Source organism: Tenrec ecaudatus, chromosome 2 (genome assembly GCF_050624435.1).
Source record: "Tenrec ecaudatus isolate mTenEca1 chromosome 2, mTenEca1.hap1, whole genome shotgun sequence".
NCBI classification, from domain to species: Eukaryota; Metazoa; Chordata; class Mammalia; order Afrosoricida; family Tenrecidae; genus Tenrec; species Tenrec ecaudatus.
In genome coordinates, this window is record NC_134531.1 from 103,291,604 (window position 1) to 103,315,819 (window position 24,216).

General features: G+C 39.7%; 1 protein-coding gene across 16 annotated transcripts in view; it reads left to right on the forward strand.

Moving 5' to 3' along the window:
• The window catches only part of PAM (peptidylglycine alpha-amidating monooxygenase), a 202,716-nt gene that overhangs the window by 152,211 nt on the left and 26,289 nt on the right, over positions 1–24,216 (forward strand). For all 16 annotated transcript variants that reach the window (XM_075541314.1, XM_075541315.1, XM_075541318.1 and 13 more), the window contains 2 exons: positions 10,668–10,797; positions 23,999–24,115. In XM_075541314.1, coding sequence (XP_075397429.1) covers positions 10,668–10,797; positions 23,999–24,115 — 247 coding nt within the window. The remainder of the gene's footprint in view (positions 1–10,667; positions 10,798–23,998; positions 24,116–24,216) is intronic.

Here is a 24,216-nt window from a genome sequence, read left to right on the forward strand (position 1 = left end):
GTCCTATCCAACTAATGTGAGGGGCCATCCAACCAAGGTGAAATCATTAGAACAGCTCAGATGTCTAGGTGTTTAGGGTAAGGCTCAGGATTTTTTGTTTTATTTTTAAGATCATTTTATTGGGGCTCTTACAATTCTTGTTACAATCCATAAATCAGTGTATCTGACATATTAGTGCATATATTGGCATCGTTCCTTTCTAGACATTTTCTTTCTATTAAGCCCTTGGGATCAGCTCCTCAGCTGATCAGCTGATCAACCCCTCGCCCTTGTGGCCCCTTCACAGATTATAGGTTGTTATTATTTTCATATATCACACTAACCGCTGTCTCCCTTCCCCTCTGGTTTCTGTTCTTCCCCCTGGTTGGGGGTGTGTGGTTATGTGTCAATAATTGTGATCGGTACTCCCTTCCTCCCCCAACTTCCCACTACCAAACGCTGGATGGGGGTGTGTGGTTATATGTCAATCATTGCGATCGGTACCCTCTTCCTCCGCCCCTTCCCACTACCCTTTTGGTATCACTATTCCTGTTCCTAGGTTAGTGTCATGACCTTTATCTCTTGCCTATTCCCATATGCACGCTCTGGTTTAGTCCAGAGTGGGAAACAGTACTGGGGTCATGATAGTGGGGGGTGAGGAAGCCTCCTGGAACCAGAGGAATATTAGGTGATTCATCAGTGCTCTACTGCACCCTGGCAGACTCATCACTTCCCTGCTACTCCTCTGTGGGGGGATGTCCCATTGTCTACAGGTGGGCTTTGGGTCTCCACTCTAACCCCTCTCATTCTCACCAATGCATTTTTGTTTGTTTGTTTGTTGTTTGTTATGAATCTTCTGATGTCTGTTACCCAGGCCCTATGACACCTCATGATCTCACTGGTGTGCTTCTTACATGTGGGCTCGTTGCTTCACTGTTGGAGGGCTGCTTGTTTATATTCACGACTTCAAGACCCCAGACGCTATATCTTTTAATAGCTGGGCACCATCCGCTGTCTTCATCATATCTGCTTATGCACTCATTTTGTCTTCAGCGATCATGTTGGGGGTGCGGCGGGGGGGGGGGGGACATCACAGAATGCCGTTTTGTTAGAACAAACTGTTCTTGTATTGAGGGAGGGTGTGAACTGAGGCCCGAGGTCTGTCCACACCCTCAGTGTATTGCCTTACAAATATACGTACACGGGCAATATATGTTTTTATGGACTAATGTATTTACATAAGTGCACACCTCTGTTAATACCTCTTATCTATAGCTTTGCTTCCTGGAGCTTTCCTCTGTTTCCTTTTGCCTTCTTCTGCCCCACCATCACTTTGCCCCTTCTTCCACCCTGTAGTACTTCCTCTCAGCTACATTGGTGTGGCTTTAATACTCACAGGATCTTCACACCCTCCTAAATGTTGGTTTTTCCCCTGTCTATGATGTTGTTTTCTCACCACACTCTCCCCCTCCGACCTTCTCCCCTCCCCGTTCCCTGAGACCCGCCAAGGCCATTGGCCCCGTTGCTTTCTCCCAGAGCTTGCTTCCCATGTCTGTCTTATATAAGTAGGCACGCCAGCAAGGTCCTAGTCCAAACAATAAGAAAACAAAAGGTTGAGAAGAGAAAAGGAGAGAAGGTGGGGGGGGGAAGCCATACATAGTTCCAGTTCTGTCCACTGGCCTTTATGAATCTCTACCCCTGGTCCGGGGGAGTTCCAGGGGCTGCCCTTCCTAACCCAGTCTATTTTGGGGGCTCTTTAGGGGTTCTGTGGATTGGCTTTGCTCCAATTGCTGATCTGTTATGCTCCCTTCTTGGTTTGTCCCAATGCGGGGGATTCCGACCAAATTATCTCTTCACCGTGTGTACCCATTACTGTCCTCTGTTGCAATACGCTCCAGTTAGGGGACAACATGTCTTGAGTTGTTAAGGCCCAGGATTCTATGAGGGTTCCCCACCTCAAAATTTTTATGATCAGGATTTCATTTGCCCCCCCTCCCACTGGCAACATTGTTGATAGAATATCGGTGGGCATGAAACTGCATGAATTGCACAATAGAACGACATCTTCCAATTTTGCATAGGTAAGAAAGACTTTCGCCTTACTTAGCGCAGGATGATTAAGGCCTCTTTCTTCTTAAGGGTGAAAATCTGCACATGTTGTAAATGCATGAGTTTTTGGTGAGCTTCAACATTCACTCTTAAACCTTTTCTCCAAACAATTGTGGAACTAGCATGAACAAGAAAGATGTTTTTGAAAACCACTCCATGGAAGTAATCTATAGAGACTTCAGACCCGGGAGCCTGACTGCCTGGCTTTGAATCCTTATTCCACCACATGCTGTGTGGGCATTAGTCTTCTTGTCTGTAAAACGAGGTTTAAAACAGTACAATTCTCTTAGCGCTGATGTGAGGGTCACATGATGTTATACTTGGGAAATGCTTTGAACAATGCGCGGCACATAAACCACAAACCAAATCCACTACTCTTGAGTGGATCCCATTTCTTAGCAACTCTGTGGGAAGGAGTAGAACTGCTCCTTTGGGTTCCCAAGGTGGTAAAGCTTTATGATGGCAGACGACCACCTGTCTCTCCCATGGACCAGTTGGCGGTTCAAACCGCCGACTCTGGTTAGTAGATGAGCACTTCACGACACTGCCACTGCGGCTTCTTTGGCGCACAGATAACACTTGCTAAACGTTGTCTGTGATTATTACTATTAAAATTATTGTTGCTACCATTAATGTCATGCCGGGTTGAGATTTTTAAAAACTGAATACTAAAGTAATAGAACTAAATATTAATTACTTTCTTTTAAGCCGCAATTATGATAGAATTAGGTAGCTCCGTAATTGACAACATGTTAGTGTTTTCTTATGAATGGATGTTCCTGGGTCTCCAGGTCCCTTGATCACTTACATGTATCTGCCTGGGTGTTTCCAGGTGATGGAGGATGTACACTGGTTAAAAAAATCATCTTTGTTAACTGGGAAGCAAATATATATGAAGTAATACGTAAGAGAAACATATGCTATTGTCTGGAAGCCTGATTAAGCATGGATTGTCCTTTTACATGTTTAATAGTTTTCTATGAAAGCACCATTGATCACTTATATTAAACTCTGTCTTGAAAAGGTGTAATTCACTAAGAGATCTACTCATATAACTTCCTACCACTACTTTGATGTGTATATGAGATAGCACAAATAGGGCACACACAAAACCTTAGGTTTCTTTATTTTAGTTGCCTTGAATTCATTGAATAATACTTTTTAAATTATTATTTTGAAATTACAGAAATAAATCACAAATAACTATTCTGACTGGCATACTTTATCGAGTTAAAATAGGCTAGCATATGGAAGCATGATGCTCATATTGTAAAACTCTGAACATTGAAAAATACTACATTGTATGACACTTCACTTCGGATAACATGGGGAGTTTTTAATTTACCATATTCTTCAAACTTTATCTTGTTCTCTTAGATAAATTTTGATCTATCTCAAAATCAAGTTGTTTAACCTATTTTAGTCATACACTTACTTTTCATTCAAGTCTTTTAGACTCACCAGGGTAAAATAAGGTTTGCTAAAATCTAGTTTCTAGAGGGGAGGAGAAAAATAAAGATGAAAAAAGATACAGTATTTACTATGAGCATCAACCTCCTTAATAAACAGAATAATTCTGTTTATCAACCCATTTTAAAGAATAATGTGTGGTATAAAAAGGTTGTCTTATGCTCAAAGAGCTGGATTCACAGCTAAGGAAAGTTACCTCAGAATGCAGGTTTTTAATCTCTATACTGCATTGCATCTCAAACACACACAAAATTAGCTAGATAGATTGATTGATAGCTAGATAAATAGATGGATAGTTGGATAAACGTAGATAGATAGATAGCTAGATAAACTGTTTTATACAATTCGATAACTAAGTGCAGATTAATTTTGCTCATGCTTTCTCGATTGATGTCCAAACAGTTTTATCAAAATGTAAGAGAAAATCTATCCTGCTAATGGTTTTGAGCCCTCATTTTATGTCATGACCCTTCCTCACTTCATTCCAGCTAAATGTAATGTATCGTTAATTCTTGTTTCCTTTCCAGTTTTTGGTATAAATATTTCTCTTATAGTCTTAGTTAATTATAGTTATTATGAGAACTTCTGGTAAATAACAATCTCTGATCAAAATAAGGCATCTTCCGCCCCCTTGAGGAGAATTTCCAAGCGTAGGAAATGCATCCGCCATTTGTTCTCTTTGTTGAAGTCTTCTATTGATTCTCTCAAATTCTTTTTTCCTCTTACAATTAAACATGAAGAGCCTTGCTACACTATAGTTAGATCAGTTCTTGGTTTCAAATTATACTCTTTCTTACCTAGTTCTATTACCCTTTAAATGACATAGATAAATAAATGCCTTTTTAAATGTTTATTTCATACAAAAGTAGTATTGATCACTAATATTAATCACTTTCTTGAAATAGTATAATTGATTCATTAGTTTAGAGACTATCTGATACTGCTTTATTAACAATTTTTAAAATGAGGCAGCACATTTACCATTATTTCTAATGAATGCTGGGAATCTTTATGGAATAAAATTATTTATTATAAAAATGGTGTATATATAGGTTTTAAATTTGGGGAGCTGTTTTTATTTAGTCTTGTTTTCATTTTTTATGAAAGGTGATTTGTGTTAAGACAACTAGGATCAATGCCTGAGATATATTTACCATGTTTTCCTAAAGACATTGTTTCTTGTAATATGTTTATAAATCCATATTTTTTAAAAAAGCAATTAACCCTGAAATAATTTAATTATTTGACTGAGTTTAGAACAGCCAACATTTGGATTTAGAAATAATCCAAGGTCATATTCAAGAAATGTGTGTTTTATTTTCAGGTTAAAATGATAAGAGTACATTAGCTAGTCATGTTTAATTATTTCTTAAATACTGAAGACTGTGTACTCGAGTTTTTCTAGACCAAATGTATTACATCAAAACTCAGATATATTTTATCATATTACTTCCTTCATAAGAATTTGTAATTTTTTTCTATTGGAGGTTAGAAAATAACCACCCTTGATATTGGTACCTATAATCTGGCCCAAGTCTAAAATTTAGTTCTTGTGAAATGAGAAAATCCCCTAGAAGACCCAAAACAGTCACACAGTTTTATGATTCTTCTATTGAAATGGGCAAGGGTTGGAAGAACAGTAGTAACTCCATCTACATATACACTGGTTCAAAACTATTGCCTTGATTGTTCATGATTTAAAATTAAAATAAGGAAATGCCCTTTGACTACCTAACAGGGAGAAAGACAGTGACACTGGAAACAAAAACAAAAAGTGTCTGAGCTGAGGTTTACAGATGAAATGGGAACTCAGTTTTCCTTTGTTAAGTAGAATTTCTGTTTAATACAAAGGACTGGATTCGGAACATTTTGAGGTCTTGGTTAGATAACATTAGTAACTGTACAGAGATGTTTTTGAATGAAAGAAAAACTTGGTTTAGTATACTTTTTGCACATGTGCATCCAGAGGTCAGTACTAACAGCCAAGTGGCAGGAGCCCTCGTGGCACCATCGGCAAGCACTGGACTGGTGGTAATATATTGGGAGAAAAATAAGGTTTTCGGCTTTGTAAATATTTACAAAACCTCAAAACCCTAAGAGGGTCGCTGTGAATCAGAATCAACACCATGACAATGGATTCGGGTTTGTGGTTATGTTTGTACATATTGCTCATAGTGTCCTATCAATTAATGGAAAGTATATGTTTGAATTTATATATTCTGGATATTCACACTCATTTTCCTTGCCAAAAATCTTCAATCAGAAAAAAGATTCTGCTATGTGAAAGTAGATTTTTGTTAGTTTTTTAAGATTAATGGATAAAACTTATAATTAGGCTAAAAAATATTAATGGTTTTTATAAACTTTTAAGTGCTTATTCAGCTAAAATAGCATATGCCATGAAATTTATATTTGATCACAAATTATACAAAGGGCCTTCAAAATGTTCTTGGGGAAATTCCATTCTCTTTTAATTCCATTTTCCTTTGAACATTTTGAAAACCTTCGTATACCCTATTGACATTGGATGTCTTCTGCTAGGCTGAGTATCTGCACTTCATGAGCACCTTCATTAGGAGCCCTGGTGGCACAGCCTGTTAAGTATTGATCAGCTAACTACTAAGCTAGCAGTTCAAACCCACCAGCAGTTCTGAAGGGAAAAAGTGAGGTGATCTGCACCCATAAAGATTTAAGTCTCAGAACCTTTAAGGAGCCATCCTACTCTGTCCAGTAGGGTCAAAATCTCCTTGCTAGCTAGCAGTACTTGTTGATCAACCACTAAATAAAATGTTAAACGTTTCCAGGAGTCATGATGTTTGTCTATTTTCTTTTGGGGAAAGTAATTAGGCCGTCGGCCTTGCCGTAATGTGTCGACAGATCTCCAGTACTGTGATAGAACTAGGACTTCAAACTAGAATGAACTGGTCTGCTGACAGTCTGAATCTAAGTCCGTATTTTAACAAGGGCTCAGGGTTATTCCTACAAATCTCTAAAGCGATACTTAGAACCCCTGGGGATCTTGTTACAATGTAGGTTCCGATTCAGTATATCTCCATGCAAATTATCAGCAAGAGAAGAAACTGGAATGAACTGATTGAAAGCCCTGGCTAGGGCAAAAGAGGTAGTACAAACCAGTTTTAAGATGAAAAGATACAGCATCTGAGGTTTTAAAGGCCTGAAGATAAACAAGCAGTCATCTAACTGAGAAACAACAAAACCCACATGGAAGAAGCACACCAGCCTGTCCTGACTCAATCGCTGAAGACAAAATGTGTGCATAAACAAATGTGGTGAAGAAAGCTGATGGTGCCCAGCTATCAAAAGATAAAGCATCTGGGGTCCTATAGGCTGGAAGATAAACAAGTGGCCATCTAGCTGAGAAACAACAAAGCCCACATAGAAGAAGCACACCAGCCTATCCCTACAGGATCACTGAAGACAAAGCGGGTGCTTAAGCAAATGAGGTGAAGAAAGCTGATGGTGCCTGGCTGTCAAAAAGTTATAGATCTGGGGTCCTATAGCCTGGAAGATAAACAAGTGGCCATCTAACTGAGAAACAACAAAGCCCGTGTGGAAGAAGCACACCAGCCTGTGAGATCACAAGGCATCGAAGGGATCAGGTATCAGGTATCAAAGACCAAAAAAAAAGAAAAATCATAGCTTTGTGAATGAGAAGTACGGAGTGGGGACCCAGGGCCATCTGTGGAAAATTGGACATCCTGCTATAGAAGGGCTGTGGGGAGGACACAAGCCAATCAGGGTGAAGTGTAGCAATGATGAAACATACAATTTTCCTCTAGTCCTTGAATGCTTCTTCCCCCTCCCCCACAATCATGATACCAATTCTACCTTACAAATCTAGCTGGACCAGAGGATGTACACTGGTACAGATAAGAACTGGAAACATAGAAAATCCAGGACAGATGAACCCCTCAGGACCAGTGGTGAGAGTGGCGATACGAGGAGGGTGAAGGGGAGGTTAGGGAGAAAGGGAGTACAGATGACAAGGATCTGCATATAACCTCCTCCCTGGGGGTCGGACAACAAAAAAGTAGGTGTAGGGAGACATTGGATGGTGTAAAATATGACAAAATAATAATAATTTCTAAATTATCAAGGGTTTAGGGGGGAGCAGGGAGGGAGGGCAAAAAAATGAGGAGCTAGTACCAAGGGTTCAAGTAGAAAGCAAATGTTTTGAGAGTGATGAGGGAAATGTACAAAGGTGCTTGACACAATGGATGGATGGATTGTGATAAGAGTTGTACGAGCCCCCAATAAAATGATTTTTTTAAAGATTAAAGGTGATTAAATTGTAGTCAACAACATATATAAGAAACTGAATCATAGAGGTCCATTCAGTGCATTTGTTTGATGCACCAGTTTGATAGCTGCCCTTGTGAAGTTCCACCTTGTTGTGATTTGACGGGAGTGGGTTACACACTGAACTGCTTCCTGTGGCGAGGTCAGATATTTGAAACCTACAGCCCTCTGCAGGAGAAAGGTGAGGCTTTCTATTCCCATACATATTTGAAGTCTCAGAAACCCACAGAGGCAGCCCTGCTCTGTCCTATAGGGTTGCTATGAGCCAGAATTTGCTCAGTGGTAATGAGTGATGTTTCCCAGCATTGAGAATTTGAAGAAAACAATGAAATCTTTACACTGTCACTGAAGTTTGAAGTTCCTTCAGAACCCGTTGGAGAAATACCAGGATCTGGAAAAAGAGTACCTCAGGATGAGGTATTTGAGATGAGAGTGGCATTCAGCCTTAGACCCAAACAGCTGTAAAAGAGTCTGAAACATGTTTTAGGGGGGTGATAAATTAATCTGTTGCTCTATTTACACATCTGTAATTATAATACTCATACACTATTTCCAGAGTTAACTTTCAAAAACACAGCTTTAATCCTGTCACCCATCATTATAAACCTTCAGTGGATCCCAGTTGTCAGTAACAATGACTTTCAAACTTTTTTCCTATTATGTCAAGTGTGATTGATGATGCCATTCATCTGAACAGGCCTATTCATATCCACTGCTGTGCCATGAATTATTTGCAAATTTTGGGCATGCCAGCTCTAGCTCTGCCCCTTCTCAGCTCAAGAAGACATCAGAATACACTCAAGTGAGACTGACATTCTCTTGTACTCTTAATATATTGCAGAAGTAAATTATCCCCTAACTTCTATGTATTTTTGCTGCTAGTAAAGTACATGTAGCCTACCTTGAAATTAATCATGCTGCAGATCAACACACTTCAGCTTAGAACCACATTCACAATGTTAGATTGAGACTCCTGACTCTAAACTAGAGCTCAAGGTCACCCAGTCCATTCTGCAACTCCCCCAGTCCCACCTAATATACACAAGTATCATTTTTAAACTACTGAAAAGAGCTTGAAACACATTCTGCAATTGTTAGCATTCTTGATTTTGTTCCTTCTGACCAAAATATCCCCCTATTTCAACACTCGAAGAACCCCTCCCTACTCATCCTATTTGTGCAAACACAGATGTCTGCTCCACTGGGCAAACGCCGACTTTAACCCCATCCTAACCCAGCAAGCATCAGGAAGGATGCTTGATCAGTGTTCCTGCACCAGGCCTCTCCCGTGTTCCTGCCCCACTTGCCCCGCTTTGTATCTGCAATATTTCTTTTCCTCATTGTGTATCCTGTGAGTTCATCAAACCGAAAAAGCAGGCTTTATGTCTTTTTTTTCCAGGAGGACTAGCATAGTTCTTCTGTAGAGAATGAGCTTGGGGAATATTTATCGAAGGTGCTTCAGCAAAGGTTAGAGGTGGAACCAGTAGCATCTGATTGATGCTGTGTTTTGTTAATGTTCATTAAAGAAAAAAAATCACTGTTCAAAGGTCCAAACATTTGGAGTGAAAGGTACTATTTCCTTTGTACAACTGAGAAAATTACTTTAAAATGCTTATTCTCCCACTGGCACACTCTCAAGTTTTCAGGAGTTGATTATAAAAGCCAGTGCCTCCCTTTCTTGCTCTCTTTAATGTCTCTCTTTGAGGATTTGTCTGCATGTTGCCACATCCTCCTGAGGATAGGAAGGTGAAATTAAACTCAAGTTACTGCTTTACTACCGCTAAGCATCTCTGTTAAAGGACTGGAGGGGGAAGACATATTGAAACTTGTACAGTAAATTTCCAGGATACCTTTATATGTGTCTAAGATCTACCCATAATTGGCTATGTTATGTTTAATCATGGTGGCATGTATCATTGCACCTTTTTATTCCTGAGCATGTTTATAAGAGGGATTAGCACTAGTGAACTTGGGTGTTCTCTGAACTTATGTGTATACAGATAAGAAATAAGGATAATTTTGAAATCACTACTCTGTCACAAAGTGTCTGTGGTTATTTCCCTTTCTTTGCTGGTGAGAAGCAGTGAAATATTAACGGTGGTCGAAAGCATCTTCCAATGCCTGTTCTATAAGGAACACTGCAGTTACTAAGTGAGACTGGTGTCTTAGTCAGTTCTTTATACAGGGGATAATCACAGTGAGTGATTACAACAGAATTCGGTATATATTGAACATTTAGAATTTCTGTAAGAGACAGATAGAAGATGGATGGATGGATGAATGGATAAATGAATTAACAGGTTTATCAGCTGTCTTTACTATTTATTTAGAATGTTTAATAATCCCATGAGGAACACCATTTAAAGCTCAGTATTAAAACGATGCCATTCATGTTTCCAAAGATGTGTACTTAGAATGAGAAACTTATGAAGAAGTCTGTCTCAGATTTGCTTTCAAAGCCTTAAGGTTATAACTGGAGTTCTAGGAATGTCATCAAACAGGAAAAGAGTGCATAATTCCAAGACAAGTTCACAGTCACTAGTTTGTTTTATTTATCTATTTATCTGTTTGTTTGTTTGTTTGTTTTTAGTCACTACTTTTATTCCATAGCTCAGGAAGCTACTTGGCATGTGCATGTGAATATTTTATCAGTAGTACTTGCTTGATTTATTTGGAACTATCTTTTCATCTAGTGAAGTTGCTGCATGAACTGCTAATACCACTGTGTATCTTCATGAGGTTATACCCGTTTTCCTTTTCAAAACTAAATGTATGCACTTGTCTTTTAGATTTCCATGTAGAAGAGGAACTGGAATGGCCTGGAGTTTACTTGCTCCCGGGCCAGGTTTCCGGTGTGGCTCTGGATTCTGAAAACAACCTGGTCATTTTCCACAGAGGTGACCATGTCTGGGATGGAAAGTAAGTAGTATGTTTTCTCTCAAAGAATAAATCAATATAAAATGTGTATATCACCTTTTATTAAATCATTAGAATAATGATAATAATTAGAATAATGATTATACATTTTCTTTTTTGAACTTAATCTTTGTGAACAAGTGATAAAGGTTTCATTTCGTAATCAATCCTTTGTAGTGATTTTCATTTTTAAACAGTTTCATTGGAGTATAAGTCACATTTAATTCAACATTCAATCGTATTAAGAAGAGCTGTGCGCTCTTCACTACAATCAATTTTTGAACATTTTCTTCTTTCTCAGTCACTGTGGTTAGTGTCCCATTTCCTCCCAACTCCCCATTCAGTTCCCGCCTCTATAGATTTGCCTATCCTGGATTTCATATTTTAAACAAAAACAAACAAGAAATGTACAAACAAAAAAAACCCAATGACAGTGCCAAAATAAAACAGGAAAAAAACTTCAATTGAAAAGACAGCAGAACATTAAAAATTGGGACAAATTAAAAACTAGGTGAAAGGGAGATCAAATTGTAAGATGATACATTGCAACCTAACAGCATCTTCATAATCAGCTTTCCAATGTTCTTTATCTGATAGCACATCCCTGGACTGTAGCCAGAGGGCGTTCACCAGAGACTTAATCTTTGTGGGGACCCTGCAGATGAATTTAGGGCTTCCACTGTCATCCATAACCTGCACACTGCTATTCGAAATTCAGCTCTTATAGCATTCCCCATATTTGAATTTGGATTTTGTTATTTGCAATCGTTGGCTCAAACAGGCTGGTATGCGTCTTCCGTGTGGATGAGTTGACACCCGCCTTAGATGACGGCTTCTTTGAAAACAAGCCTTTACGACCCCAGACACTTGTCCTTCTCATAGCTGGGCACCATCTGGTTTCTTCCCCACGTTTGCTCTAGCACTCGAATCTTCAGTCATCTCAGGAGGCTGAAGGACCACATCTTAAGAACTATACGTCCCACAATTATTCCTTATTGTTTTACTATCATAGCAGAAAGGAAGGCTTGGGTATTTTTACAACAGTAAAGTTAGTTTCACCAGCTAGTGTATTGAAAGACAGTGATCTGTAATTCTGCCTGCATGATGTTTTTCTCTCTTTACACTGAAGGTAGGTGTGTAAGAAAATGTCCCACATACTATGGCAAATAATACTCATTGCAAGGAAATGAATACATTAAGAATTTTAAGACTTCAAATAAAGGCATTATGGTAATCCATCAACTAATAATTACTGGTTGACTTCATTATTTACATATAATGGGGCAGAAAGATTCTTGGGCCTTTGGATGCTGAGATTGCTCAATGCAGTGAGATAACTAGTCTTGAAAGTGTGGTTGCAGCAGTTTGGCAACCACCTCTGTAGAAATAGTACCTTGACCTACTTATTTTATTCATTTTCTTATTGTGAATTCAGTGGTTTACTGACTAGATCTCATGCATTTTGTTTCAACTCCTTCGTTGCAGCCCCTCAATGCACCATTCCTTCTTCCACCTCCTCCCTGTGTTTCCTGTTACAATTCCTCCTCCTTTCCCAACTCTGAACTTTGTCCTTGAGGAAATGCTGCTCTTTTGATTTTAAATGCTAGATTATTCTACACAGGGGTGAGTTTATTTTGAGGTCTTCAGGGTAACTAAGAGCTATAGTTTGGGGGGTCCCACTAGTCTCTGTCTGACCAATAAGTCTGGCCTCTTTTATAATTTTTAGTTCTGTTTCACATTTTTCTCCTACTCTACCCATACTGGGATCTAATGTGATTTTTTCCAGAGCAGTTGATGGTGGTAGCTGAGCACCATCTAGTTCTTCTTTAGCCTTTGTTTTAATATAGATAATGACTCAATTTGCTTAATTTTATTACTCACTTTTCCCCTTTTATCACTTACAAACAGCACTTACAAACAGCACTCAACCAGTGGCCGTTGAACTGACTCTGACTCAATCCCAGTCCGAGTGCTCCAGAGTGTTTTTTCAATGACTGATTTTTCAGAAGTAAATCACCAGACCTTTCTTCCAACTGACCTCTAAGTGAACCTGAGCTGCAAGAGCATGGTGTAGTGGCTGAATGACTGTCTAAAAAATACTTGATTTTTCCTGGACTGTTCCATTTCTAAGCTTTCTTTTGATACCTCACTGATTTCTTTTAGGGATTCTAATAGAAAATCCTGGCATTTATTGAGTGTTTGGGGAACTTTCACTGTTTTAATGTCTTCATGAATTGGCTCACAATAGTTAGACAATTATCATTATCAGGCAGCCCTAGTGTCATGGGCTTACATGAACTGGGCTGCTAATTACAAGTTGACTGGATCAAAGCTACCAGCTGCTCAGAGGGAGAAAGATGAGGATTTCAATCCCTGAGAAGAACTAGAGTCTCAGAAGCCCAGCGGGGCATCGACTCTCTCCTATAGGGTTGCTATGAGTCAGAATCGGCTCGGAGTGAGTTTCAATGTTTGGTATTATCATCATTCATAATTTTGAAATGAAGAAGTCTAGAGAAGTAGTTTGTCCAGTCCCTCAGCAAGTACCAAAGCCAGCTTTCAGTATATTCCTATACACGTTCAGCTACTGCCCTCACAGCATTTTAAGCACAAGCTCGTCTGCAAGGATATTTTAACAGCTACCTCCAGAATTTGGCATCTTATTTCAACTCTGAAATTTAGCACATTATTTTAATTCTCCTAGGTTAGGCATACCTATTTGTTCAGTCATTTTACTACAAATTAGAATATGAAAACAAAATTTAGACTATCTTATCAAAGAAGATACACAACGAGCTAACTGGTCTTATTTGAAAAACAAAGATCTACAGGGTCAGCTCAGTTGTTTTTATTCCATTTCCAGGGTCAGTTTACGCTACATCTGCTGTCACATGTATGCATGTCGTTTTCTAGATAGACTTGATGATGGGACTTAATCAACATTTCTAAATAGATTTGCGGCTTTGTTACTGTTTCATTGTCCTTTGCCTTTGTTACCCTTGAAAACAGAGTCGTCCAAATAAATCACTTCAGGGTTCAAAGCAATCGAACTCAACGTGTCCATTCGTCTGTCTATGCTATACTGTCTTAGCTGTTATTGAATGTCTAATGGTATTTTAACAAGTGCTTTTAAAAGCAAACGATCACGATTCATTATAGCATCTTCTTCATTTTAATGAATATTGCTACATTTTCTGCATGGATTTCTAGCCACATTTTACTAGAGGAGAAAATTACAGCATCATTTTCTTCCATTGATACTGTCTCAGCTGGCTCAAGCTAAATTGGACACAGTCCAATTTTCCATTTTAATGTGATATTTATTCCAAGTAAACAGCAGAAGCCTGACTAGTTTAATAGAAAAACGGAATCAGTAAAAGCCGGCCTGAGGTTGGAGACACAGAACTCTGGAACAAATGCCCCAGGGAGAGTGCTGTCTGTGGCGCATGCGTGGCAGCCCTTGGAGAAAGTCTGCTCCTCTCCTGGCATCGAGCTGCATCCGCAGAGCCAATCACGTGCGCAAGTAGAACCCGGTTTCCTTGCCAGAGCCCGACTGTGTTTACCCTGATCAATGGCGACCACAAAAAAGTGTTAAAAATGCAAGACTTCTTCAGAGCAGATGTGCTGATTTCACTCTGTACATCTGTTTGTTCTTCCTCCTTCATCTTCATCTTTCAGATGTAAGAATAGTTGTCCTCTCTCTTCCCTTCTCCCTGCCTGCTGTTGCCTGTTGGCCTTCCACAGCACTGGCGATCTGTGGTGGTGCGAAAATTTCCTTCCAGCCCCCAGTTCGCTGCGTTGGGCCCCTCTCTGCTTTATTATTCATGGAGAGGTTTAGAAGTGGATTGCCCTTTTGGTTATTCTTGCTGGAAAGTAGAGTCACATGGGTGGGTTCTGTTCATTAAACTGCCAGGAATGACCGCCCTTCCTACATATAAATATGTGCTGCGTCAGGTAAGTTAGGCAAAGGCATAGATTTTCATTTTGTATTAAAAGAGTTACGGATTGTACACACAACAAGGCATCCCCTTACAGCTACGCAGAAGGCACAAGGTACTGTGGAGAGACCGTGGAAAGGAGAGAGATTGGGTAGAAATCATTTTCCTGCTGTTTCTACCGTTTTGATAAAATAGTCTTAAAGCTTCCCTGCAATCTTTCCCGTTCAGATATTTCCCAGCTTCACAAAGCTATATCTCCCAGGCTTTTTCTGCATCAAATATGAGCACTCAACCCCGTAGTTCTTAGGAGGTATTCGTTAAGACTCTTAAAAAAAAGCTTGGTTTAGTAAGGATCTCTAATTAATACTTAGTATACAAAACGCATTTGATATAGCATCAACCCTGTTTTCAAATACTGTTACTCTTCATTCCTACTTGACAACTCACATCCGTTTCCACTCTTCCCTGGAACCATATTACAGTCAGCACGGCAACTACAACAGAAAGTGAAAACAATAATTGCTTCACCAGCTGAAAGATGTCACTCCATTTCCCTTTCCCGTTTTCCTCCCCCTCTTCCTTCATAGGGCTACTTTAAGAAGTATCTTCTAGCTGAGAATGAAATGCCTAATAGCAGCAGGGTGTTATGAAAGTGTAAAGACCTTCTTGTCTGTCCTGGTGTTAGGACACTGTGGCAGCTTGAGCTATTTAAAGTTTAAATGCCTCCCAGCAAGAATTGGGAGGACTACTGCTATCACCTCTGGAACAGCTGTTGCTGGGATTTTGTCTTAAAATAGCCATCACTATCAAAGGCAAATGCCATTGCCCTTCCTTCACTCATCTCAGCATTGGTTGAAGTGCTCTACCATTTAGGATTCAATCTCACCCACTTAAGGAAACAATAGGTCTTGCCCCTAGTTGTCAGGGTTAGAAGTTGTTTCCTTTAAATTGCTTATCATCTCTTCACAAAGCTTTGGAAGGGTTTGGAGACACTGTATAGATCTGACCACCCTCTGTCTTTCAGTTTGTTGTGCTCAGTGGGTTGTATGTGATAATGCTGGAGGCCATGCCACTAGGATTTTGAATACCAGCAAGGTCACCTTTGGTCCACAGGTTTCCATAGAGCTTCTAGCTCAAGACAAATTAGGAAGGAGGACACTGTGAGGGTGGCAAGTGCCCAGGCAATGCTGCACTCCGTTGCGTGTTGAGTCACTGTAAGTTGGAGCCGACACAGTTGCACCAACAACTACATCACGTCAGATGCTTTCTGTTACCAGTAAGCGGGAGACCCAGCATAGACTCGCTTAGGGAAGGAGGGGCTTTACTAATTTATTTCAAAGGAAAAAATGCCGAGTCACATGGAGGCTCCAAACCACGTTATTGATATCCATTCGCCAGCTCATTTTATTTTTTTCCTGAGTGGATCCTTCACAGTTCTAATTAAAGATACACACCCTACCCCTCCTTCACCCTGCCCCTGCAGCTTCTGCATCACATCACCACAATACTAGCCTAGCTTTGTATTATAAAAAAAATCCTGCAACGGAATCTCTTGCTGTTGTTTAGAGTGACTTTGTCATGACTCTTGTTGAATATTATCATCAATACAGGAAAGAGAACCACTCTTTGAATTAGCCTAGATCTTTTGTTCCATGTGAGAGTGGGGTTCCAAATGTCAGATCCACTGATGAAAGGTTGAGGTTCCATTGACCCAAAATGGAGTAGTAAATATTGGGTCGAGAAAAAGATGAGGGTTTCAACTCCTGTGAAGATTTACAATCCCGGAAACCCACAGGGCAGTCAGTTCTCCTTTGTCCTAGAGAGTTGTTATGAATTGGAATCAACTCAGTGGAAGTGAGTTTCTTGTTGTTTTTATAAGAGACAGTGGGTATCCAAGACTGCAGATGTCCTGCAGAGAGTGCATTCATTCTTACACCCAAGAAAGACTGTCTTGTACAACATCTCCCAATGCCTGAACTTTTTCAATGCTAAGAAATCCCCCGGGTATAAGACATGCCACCCAATTATGAGACTAATCTAGATTTTATAAATGTCTTCATTATACTAGCCCAGATATGAGTCCTATCACTCCACCCTGGAGAAACAGAATAATGCATGCATATAGTCTCTTTTTTTTCATGCTAATTATTTGCACACTTGAGAAAAATATCTTTTCTAGGGCACCTGGAAGACGTGCATGCACTTTTTCATCTGAAGTCGCTGCTTTCTCAACCCTTTAGAAAGCTTGGTCACAACACCTCATGAACTATGTGATGAGCAATGCATTTGCTTCTCTTCATCCGGATTCTAGAACTATATCGATATTCAAAGTATTCTCTTTGTGGAAGCCATCTTACTTTACTGCCTATGTTAAATACTAAGATCTCTACATAGAATTCACAAAATTATACTCAAATGTTTACCGGTTTCATACTTGCGCAGTATTTAAAAATATTAAATTCAGAAATGGATTCCAATCACATTTTACTTCATGGCTTTAGTTTAGAGAGAAAGTTTCAGTCTTCGTGGTGGACTGGCCGTGAGCGGGCCCTCCAGTTCACACTAGGGGCGTCTGTGGCATGAGCCTTCCTCTCCTCCCAATCCTTACGCAGCGTGAGAGTTGAATATTGGCTTGGCAAGCTTTGTTTTTAGAGTCTTCTCCTCGGCCCTTCCCTGCCCCCAGCAATGGTCACAAAACATTTCTTCATCAAACGATGATGGAATTTCACCACGATGACTGGTATATTGTTTCCCAACGCGTATGCTTTCTAACTTCATAAAAACTTAGCCTCACAGGTTTCCTGGGGTTAATGTTTGCTTAGAGTTCTGCTTCGCCTGCAGTTTCTCTAATCACGAAGGATTTCATTGGGCCAGGAGAACATACCAGGACGTGACTGGTGACTCTGTAACAGCCAAATTGGGGCCCCAAGTGACCAGGTGGCGCTCTTGGAGACCTTGAAAGAGGAAAAGTCCAGTGCCGGTGACCCAGAGGATCTAGACTCCTCTAGAGGATCTGGGCCCCGAATGGCGGCCAGTGCAAAGCTTTATGCTTTCCACCAGGAAGCGAACATGGTGACAGAAGCAGACAAGGCCAAGATCCCAGCGCCAGGGTGGCTGTGAGTAAAGGAGGCAATGGGGTCCAGGATGGGTGCGCTCCGGAACTGAGGACGCGCACGCAGTGAGGCAATGCATCGGGTGTCTTTCCAACCGCTGACATCCCCCAGGAGGATGTTCCGAACATGCCCTCACTGCTGCTGCTAGGCGCTCTCCGTCAGCGCCCACCCGTCCGCATCCCGCGTCCGCCAGCGTGAAACCCACCTGGGCCGGCCATCCTCACGGTGGTGGGTTTCAGCCCTGTTGCACCCAGGGTGCCGTCCATTTTATCAAGGGGTCCCCTGCTCCCTTCATATCGGAGGGGAAGTCGGAAAGGTTTCTTAATACAATTTCCATCTGACTTAAACGGTTTTCTTCAGCTTTTGTGCTACATTGTCCAATTCTTTCATGTCGTCTACATAATGCTTGTGGAAACCAGTGCTAGTAAGAGACAGAAAAACAGTTGTTTCAAGAAGAGATGAATTGAACCTTGGTACCATTTCCTAGCTTTGAGACCTTCCTCGGGAAACTTAAAATAAGTAAAAAACAAAAAACTTTAAACTTCCTCTAGGTTCCCTTGTCTAACATATAAGCTCTTAATATTTCATTTATATTTCAGTTTCATTTTGTTGAATAACTAAAAGGGCTCTGTTAAATGACTTGTTTCTTCAGTGGTCTTACTGACAAACTAGAACCCAGAACTTGGCTGCCTGGATCCCTAGTTGTGTCCTTGTTCCATCTCCCTTCGTGAGTCAGACTGGACCTCATGGTGTCACTCGTTCTGAGTTCATCAGAGCACTGTGCGCTCATGCTGGATTTTTGGTCTTCCTGTTATTGGGTTTTAGGGGATCTTGTTTTTGTATAGAATTTAATTTTATTTCATTTAAAGACTCTGACTGTGTATGATACAGTTATTCTCTCACTTGAAAACCTATGATTCTTTCTTGGCTTCTAATAGAATTACAACATTAAATTCCACTTCTCTGTTCAGTTGCTATTATTTATTTTGTATTCTCTTAATTTTGATTGATGACACAAAAGTTTATTTTTTCCTACTCTGGCTCTTTTGTGTGTGTGAATGTAGCAAAGCATTTCTTCTCAGCCTCATCTAAATTGTTTGATTAGCTGCTAATGTGCAGAATCATTAATGGGGAATTCAAACAGCTAAAATAAAGAACTGATGGGTTCTGGCCCATAGGCCTCTGCAGTTCAGTCTTTCAGCTAAGTGCTTTTTCAGAGAAGCAAACAAAAATCATCAGTGCTGCTGGCACTGTGGGAAATGAGCAGGGTATTCTTACAGGCTGCATAACGCTAAATGTGGCTGAAGGAAAGACCCTGCTGCGGCACATAATGTGGGCACACGAAAGAAGCAGTTTGCCATAGCAACAGTGTGTCTAGCTGTATAATCTGACATTCATTTCTCAACTGGCCAAGGGCTACCTTTCCTTGAATTATAAAACAATTTATTTGGCAAGTTAGAAAGTATGCGTATATATGTATGTATATGTGTGTATGTGTATGTGTGTATATAGATATATATATATATGCTCTCCCATTTAATTCGTGTCAGTTGCAGGAAACTCCAGCTCTCTTAAATGAAAGCATTAGGACCAGTCAACTGGACAGTTTCATGACGGCATGTCCCCTGATGCTGCCAGTTTAAGCATACAAACTTTTGATTAAAGGTATCACAAAAAATTTTATTGAAATAGTTCAGTCTATTGTATTGAGGCTAATTCCATAAGACTGTATTCTTCAAGTTTTTCAAATCACATCATTTGCTCTTTTTTGCTAGAATAATTAGACACATTTAAATTGTATTCATGTAAGTAAGTAAGGAGCCCTCATAGTATGTTGGTTACTTATTGGGCTGCTAACTGCAAAGACAACAGTTCAAAACCCACCACCTGCTCCTCAAGAGAAAAACTTGGCTTTCTACTCCCATCAAGACTCCGTGGAAAAATCACAGGGCCAGTTATTCTCTGTCCTATCGGATCGCTCTGAGCTGGCATCTTCTTGATGTCAGTGAGTATTGTAGATTTCCATATTTTTGGTTTTTGTCCTATTATGTTTGTTTGTCTGCATTTTGCATTTCCTTTGTGTTGAGGAATGGTGGGTTAAATGAACAGATTTTCTATAAATTGAGAAACTGACCTAATCAGTAAACATGCTTAATGGACATCAAAGAAGTGTAATAATAATAATATGAGTAATAGTCATAAAGTTACATGCCATAGGAAAAATGACTAGCTGTAGATTTCTCACAAGATTCTTTGGTACATACTTATGGCATGAGGATAATTTGTAGCGGCAAATAAAGCCTTAAAAATTCTAACTTTTAAAATATTAAGAAAAATGATCTCTTGATAAGTTATATGATATTTTCTGTTGATCTAAATTTTGATTATAAAAATCTGATTTAGTTGCTGTGTGACTTACTGCATTTTATTTATTTTTCTTTCATTGGGCCCCTTTATTTACGATTTCATAATTTATTATTATAACCCCAAAATGTAGATATTTAGACAAAAATGGATGGTACTCCAACTAGTTAACTCTAACCCTGCTAGAAACACCACATCTCTAAATCACGGGTATAAATATTCATGCAACGATCCCTGGTCGCCTAGTGGCTGTGTGTCGGGCTGCTACCGCAAGGTTGAAAGTCGTGAACTACCAGCTGCTCCACAGAAGGAAAATGAGACTTTCTACTACTTTGAAGAGTTCAAGTCTCAGAAACCTCGGGGACAAGTCTGCCCCGTGGCATAGGTGGTTATGAGTTGGAACGGACTGGAAGTCAACAAGCTTGAGAGACATGCGTGTCCTTACAAACAGTGCTCCTGCCAGCCAGACCTCACTTACTTGGTACACTCCTTTGCACTTCTGGACATTTCCATCTAGGACCATGGACAAAGGAGACATTTTTCATTTATTTACTCAATAACTATAACATTTTCATTTGACCTGACTAGAACAGGGGCTGCAGGTCTAGATTACATATATTTCTTCCTCAATCCAATGGGTTTTCTTGACAACCTAGTTCCATGTTTTAGTTCCGTACCTCTGAGTTTACATGGCTGGCAGTGAGTGCGGTAAGCAAGCCAAGTTTACGTTTACATTTTTCTTGAGCGCTAGAGAAATAGCCCTTGCTATAAGAAATAGTCTGTTAGAGGGGTGCATTTATGATTCAGGGAGGGTGAGGATCTATTTCTGCTCTCACTGCCACAGCAGTCAGTTGTTTAAGAATGTTCCTGCCTGAAACAGCTGTCAGAAGTGGCTTAGGACCGATGGGGGACATGAAATGAACGACAAGACACAACAAGAGAGCAAGTGTCGGTCAGCACTCCAGCGACTCATCCTTGGAAAGCATGAACAAGTGAATGTATCAGGCTTCCTATATGGTCTGTCATGTTTCTGAGACTAGAACATATGGACTTGGGTGTCCTGAAGGCTGACACGGTCCAGTGTTAGGAGAATATACAGTAAACAACAGTAAGCGATCGTACAACCAGCATTATTGGCTATCAATGGTGGATCAGAATTCAACGTATAAAATGAGTTGCATTGGGTAGTATAAGTTCTTATCTTTCCATATTACAAAATTTTTTTTTCCTAAAATGTAGGCATGGGTGGAATGAAAAGTAATCTATAAGTACATGGCCATGCCCAAGCAAGTAACCTGTAAGAATTCATGGAAAGGGAAAGGAGAAATCTGAATAAAGCCAGTGGAGTGTATGAGTACCCTGCTGCCAGGAGGACACTGAGAACACAGGCCCTTTCTATTATTTATTAGAGCTGTACATGAGTCTACCATTCTCTCAAAAATATTCAATTAAAACAGAAAGAAATTAGGTTTTAACTCCTAGTAAATAAGGGAAACATAATCTTTACATTATTCCTATTGCCATAGGACCTTTGCAAAACATTGAAGTATTTCTCAACAATAAGGAATATAGAACCTAAACCTTAAATTAGATCATAATGAGACACTAATGTGAAACTTCTAACATGAACACTAATGTGAAACTTCTAACATGTGGAGTCTTATTGTTCTTCTTTCAAATATAGGCAAGGTTGAAAGAGGAAAAAATAAATCATGATTGATTCTGTAATCTTTATTTTCTATAGGAAACATAACATGATTAAGAAATTCATATTGAAAATAGTTTCAGATAAAGGACAAACTCTCAGGTGTTTCATTAATAGCAAGAAATAGTGATTTTTTTTGTGTGTGTGTTGGCTTTTGAAATAGTGATTTTTTAATAATCTTTTTATTGGGGGCTCATACAATTCTTATTACAATCCATACCTACATCCATTGTGTCAAGAATATACGTACACTGTTGCCATCATCATTCTCAAAATATTTGCTTTCTACTTGAGCCCTTAATATCTGCTGCAAATTTTCTCCCTCCCTCCCCACTTCTCCCTACCTCATGAACCCTTCATCATTCATGAATTATTATTATTTTGTCATTTGTTACACTGTCTGATATCTCCCCCCGCCTTCTTCTCTGCTGTCCCTCCCCCAGGGAGGAGGCCATACGTAGATTCTTGTAATCAGTTCCTCTTTTCTACCCCACATTCTCTCCACCCTCCAGGCATAGCCACTCTCACCACTGGTTCTGGAGGAGTCATCTGTCCTGGATTCCCTGTGTTTCCATTTGCTCTGTGTACCTATGTACATCCTCTGGTGATTTTATGTCCTCTGATGAAATAGCCACTTGCATATTTTTGCACAGGTTATAGCTAACAAATATTTGAATTTCAATTTAATATTGGTCCCATGAATATCTTATAAAATGTTTTGTTGGTGATCAAATTTCCATTACATGAATATATGTATTTTTCCAGATGGTTTTAACTGCACATAATAGCATATAAAAATAGTATTACTTAAGATTTAGGTTGACAAAACTAAATCAATATTTTGTATTCAATTGAATGCATCATTAATAAGAACTACTTAAGGGACATATTGTTATCTTTCAGGGGAAAAATACCCAAAAGACTGTAACAGTCAAGAAGCTCAAATACTTCTGTGATGGATATTTTTAATGACGAGAGAATATAATTCTAAAGATATGCTTCCCCTACTGGGACTCTGCATATATTTCATAAATATATTAACCAACTAATCAATAGGTATATGACAGATTTGAGCAGTCTGTCTGTCACCTCCCCATATTGCAAATATATGTTCATGAATATTTAATGTTATTTGGGCTCTTTTGCTTTTACAGTTGAATTCTGAAATACTAGGTTTTTATTCATCATCTTGTCTGATGTATTACATGAAATTCTATTGATTAACCATTGACTTCATTTGGCCAAAATATATTTAGCTCAATTATGTGCTGATTCCATGTGTTGTTTGAAATACATATAAGGTTAGATTAGAAGATTTAGGTTGTCAATTATCCCTGTTAATGTATAATTATCCAAAGCAAAAGCAAAATAAATGGTGTGTCTGATAACTGATAACTTAAGGATAAAACTATTGTGGTGAGGTGCCCCAACAAGTGCCCTGAGCCACTTCTTGCTCATAGTGCACCCGTGTCCCCTGCCTGGTCAGCACTGCCCTCAGTTCTTCCTCTGCTTGAGCCTGTGGCTGTACTCCCTGTCCAACCCTGCTAGCCGGGGGTCTTCTTCTTTTTCCTGACCTCTAGGGCAGTGGTTCTCAACCTGTGGGTCATGACCCCTTTGGGGTTCGAACAACCCTTTCACAGGGGTTGCCCGATTCATAACAATAGCAAAATTACAATTATAAAGTAGCAATGAAAATAATTTTCTGGTTGGGGAGTCACCACAACATGAGGAACTGTATGAAAGAGTGGCGGCCTTAGGAAGGTCGAGAACCACTGCCCTGGTGTATTGCGCATGCTCTCCTTAAGGGACTAGTCCCTCCTGATAAAATGCCCAGAGTATAGGACAAAATGTGACCAGCCTGACTACTGAGGAGCATCCTGGCTGCCCGGTGGAGAGCACACACCGTTCTGCAGCTATTGGTGTACACACGATGCAAGATACTGAAACATGACGGACAAATAATGATGTTACATACAGCTGAGCTCTTCTTCGGTTCTATAATTAGAATCTCAAAGGAGTGATCTATATTTCTCAAATTCACTGGAGTTTCTGATCAGTGTTTTTCAATTCTAATGCGTTTTGTTTAGTTCTTTCGACAGCATGTTTGTTTACCAGCAAAGAGGACTTGGACCAATTGAAGAAGACACTATTCTTGTCATAGATCCAAATAATGCTGCGGTACTCCAGTCAGGTGGCAAAAATCTGTGAGTTACTTTACTTATGGGGTATTCAGACTTCTACTACTTACATTGGGTATCATGGGTCTGTCTTGCAAACACAGGGTTGTAAAGCAACTGTAGAGAAG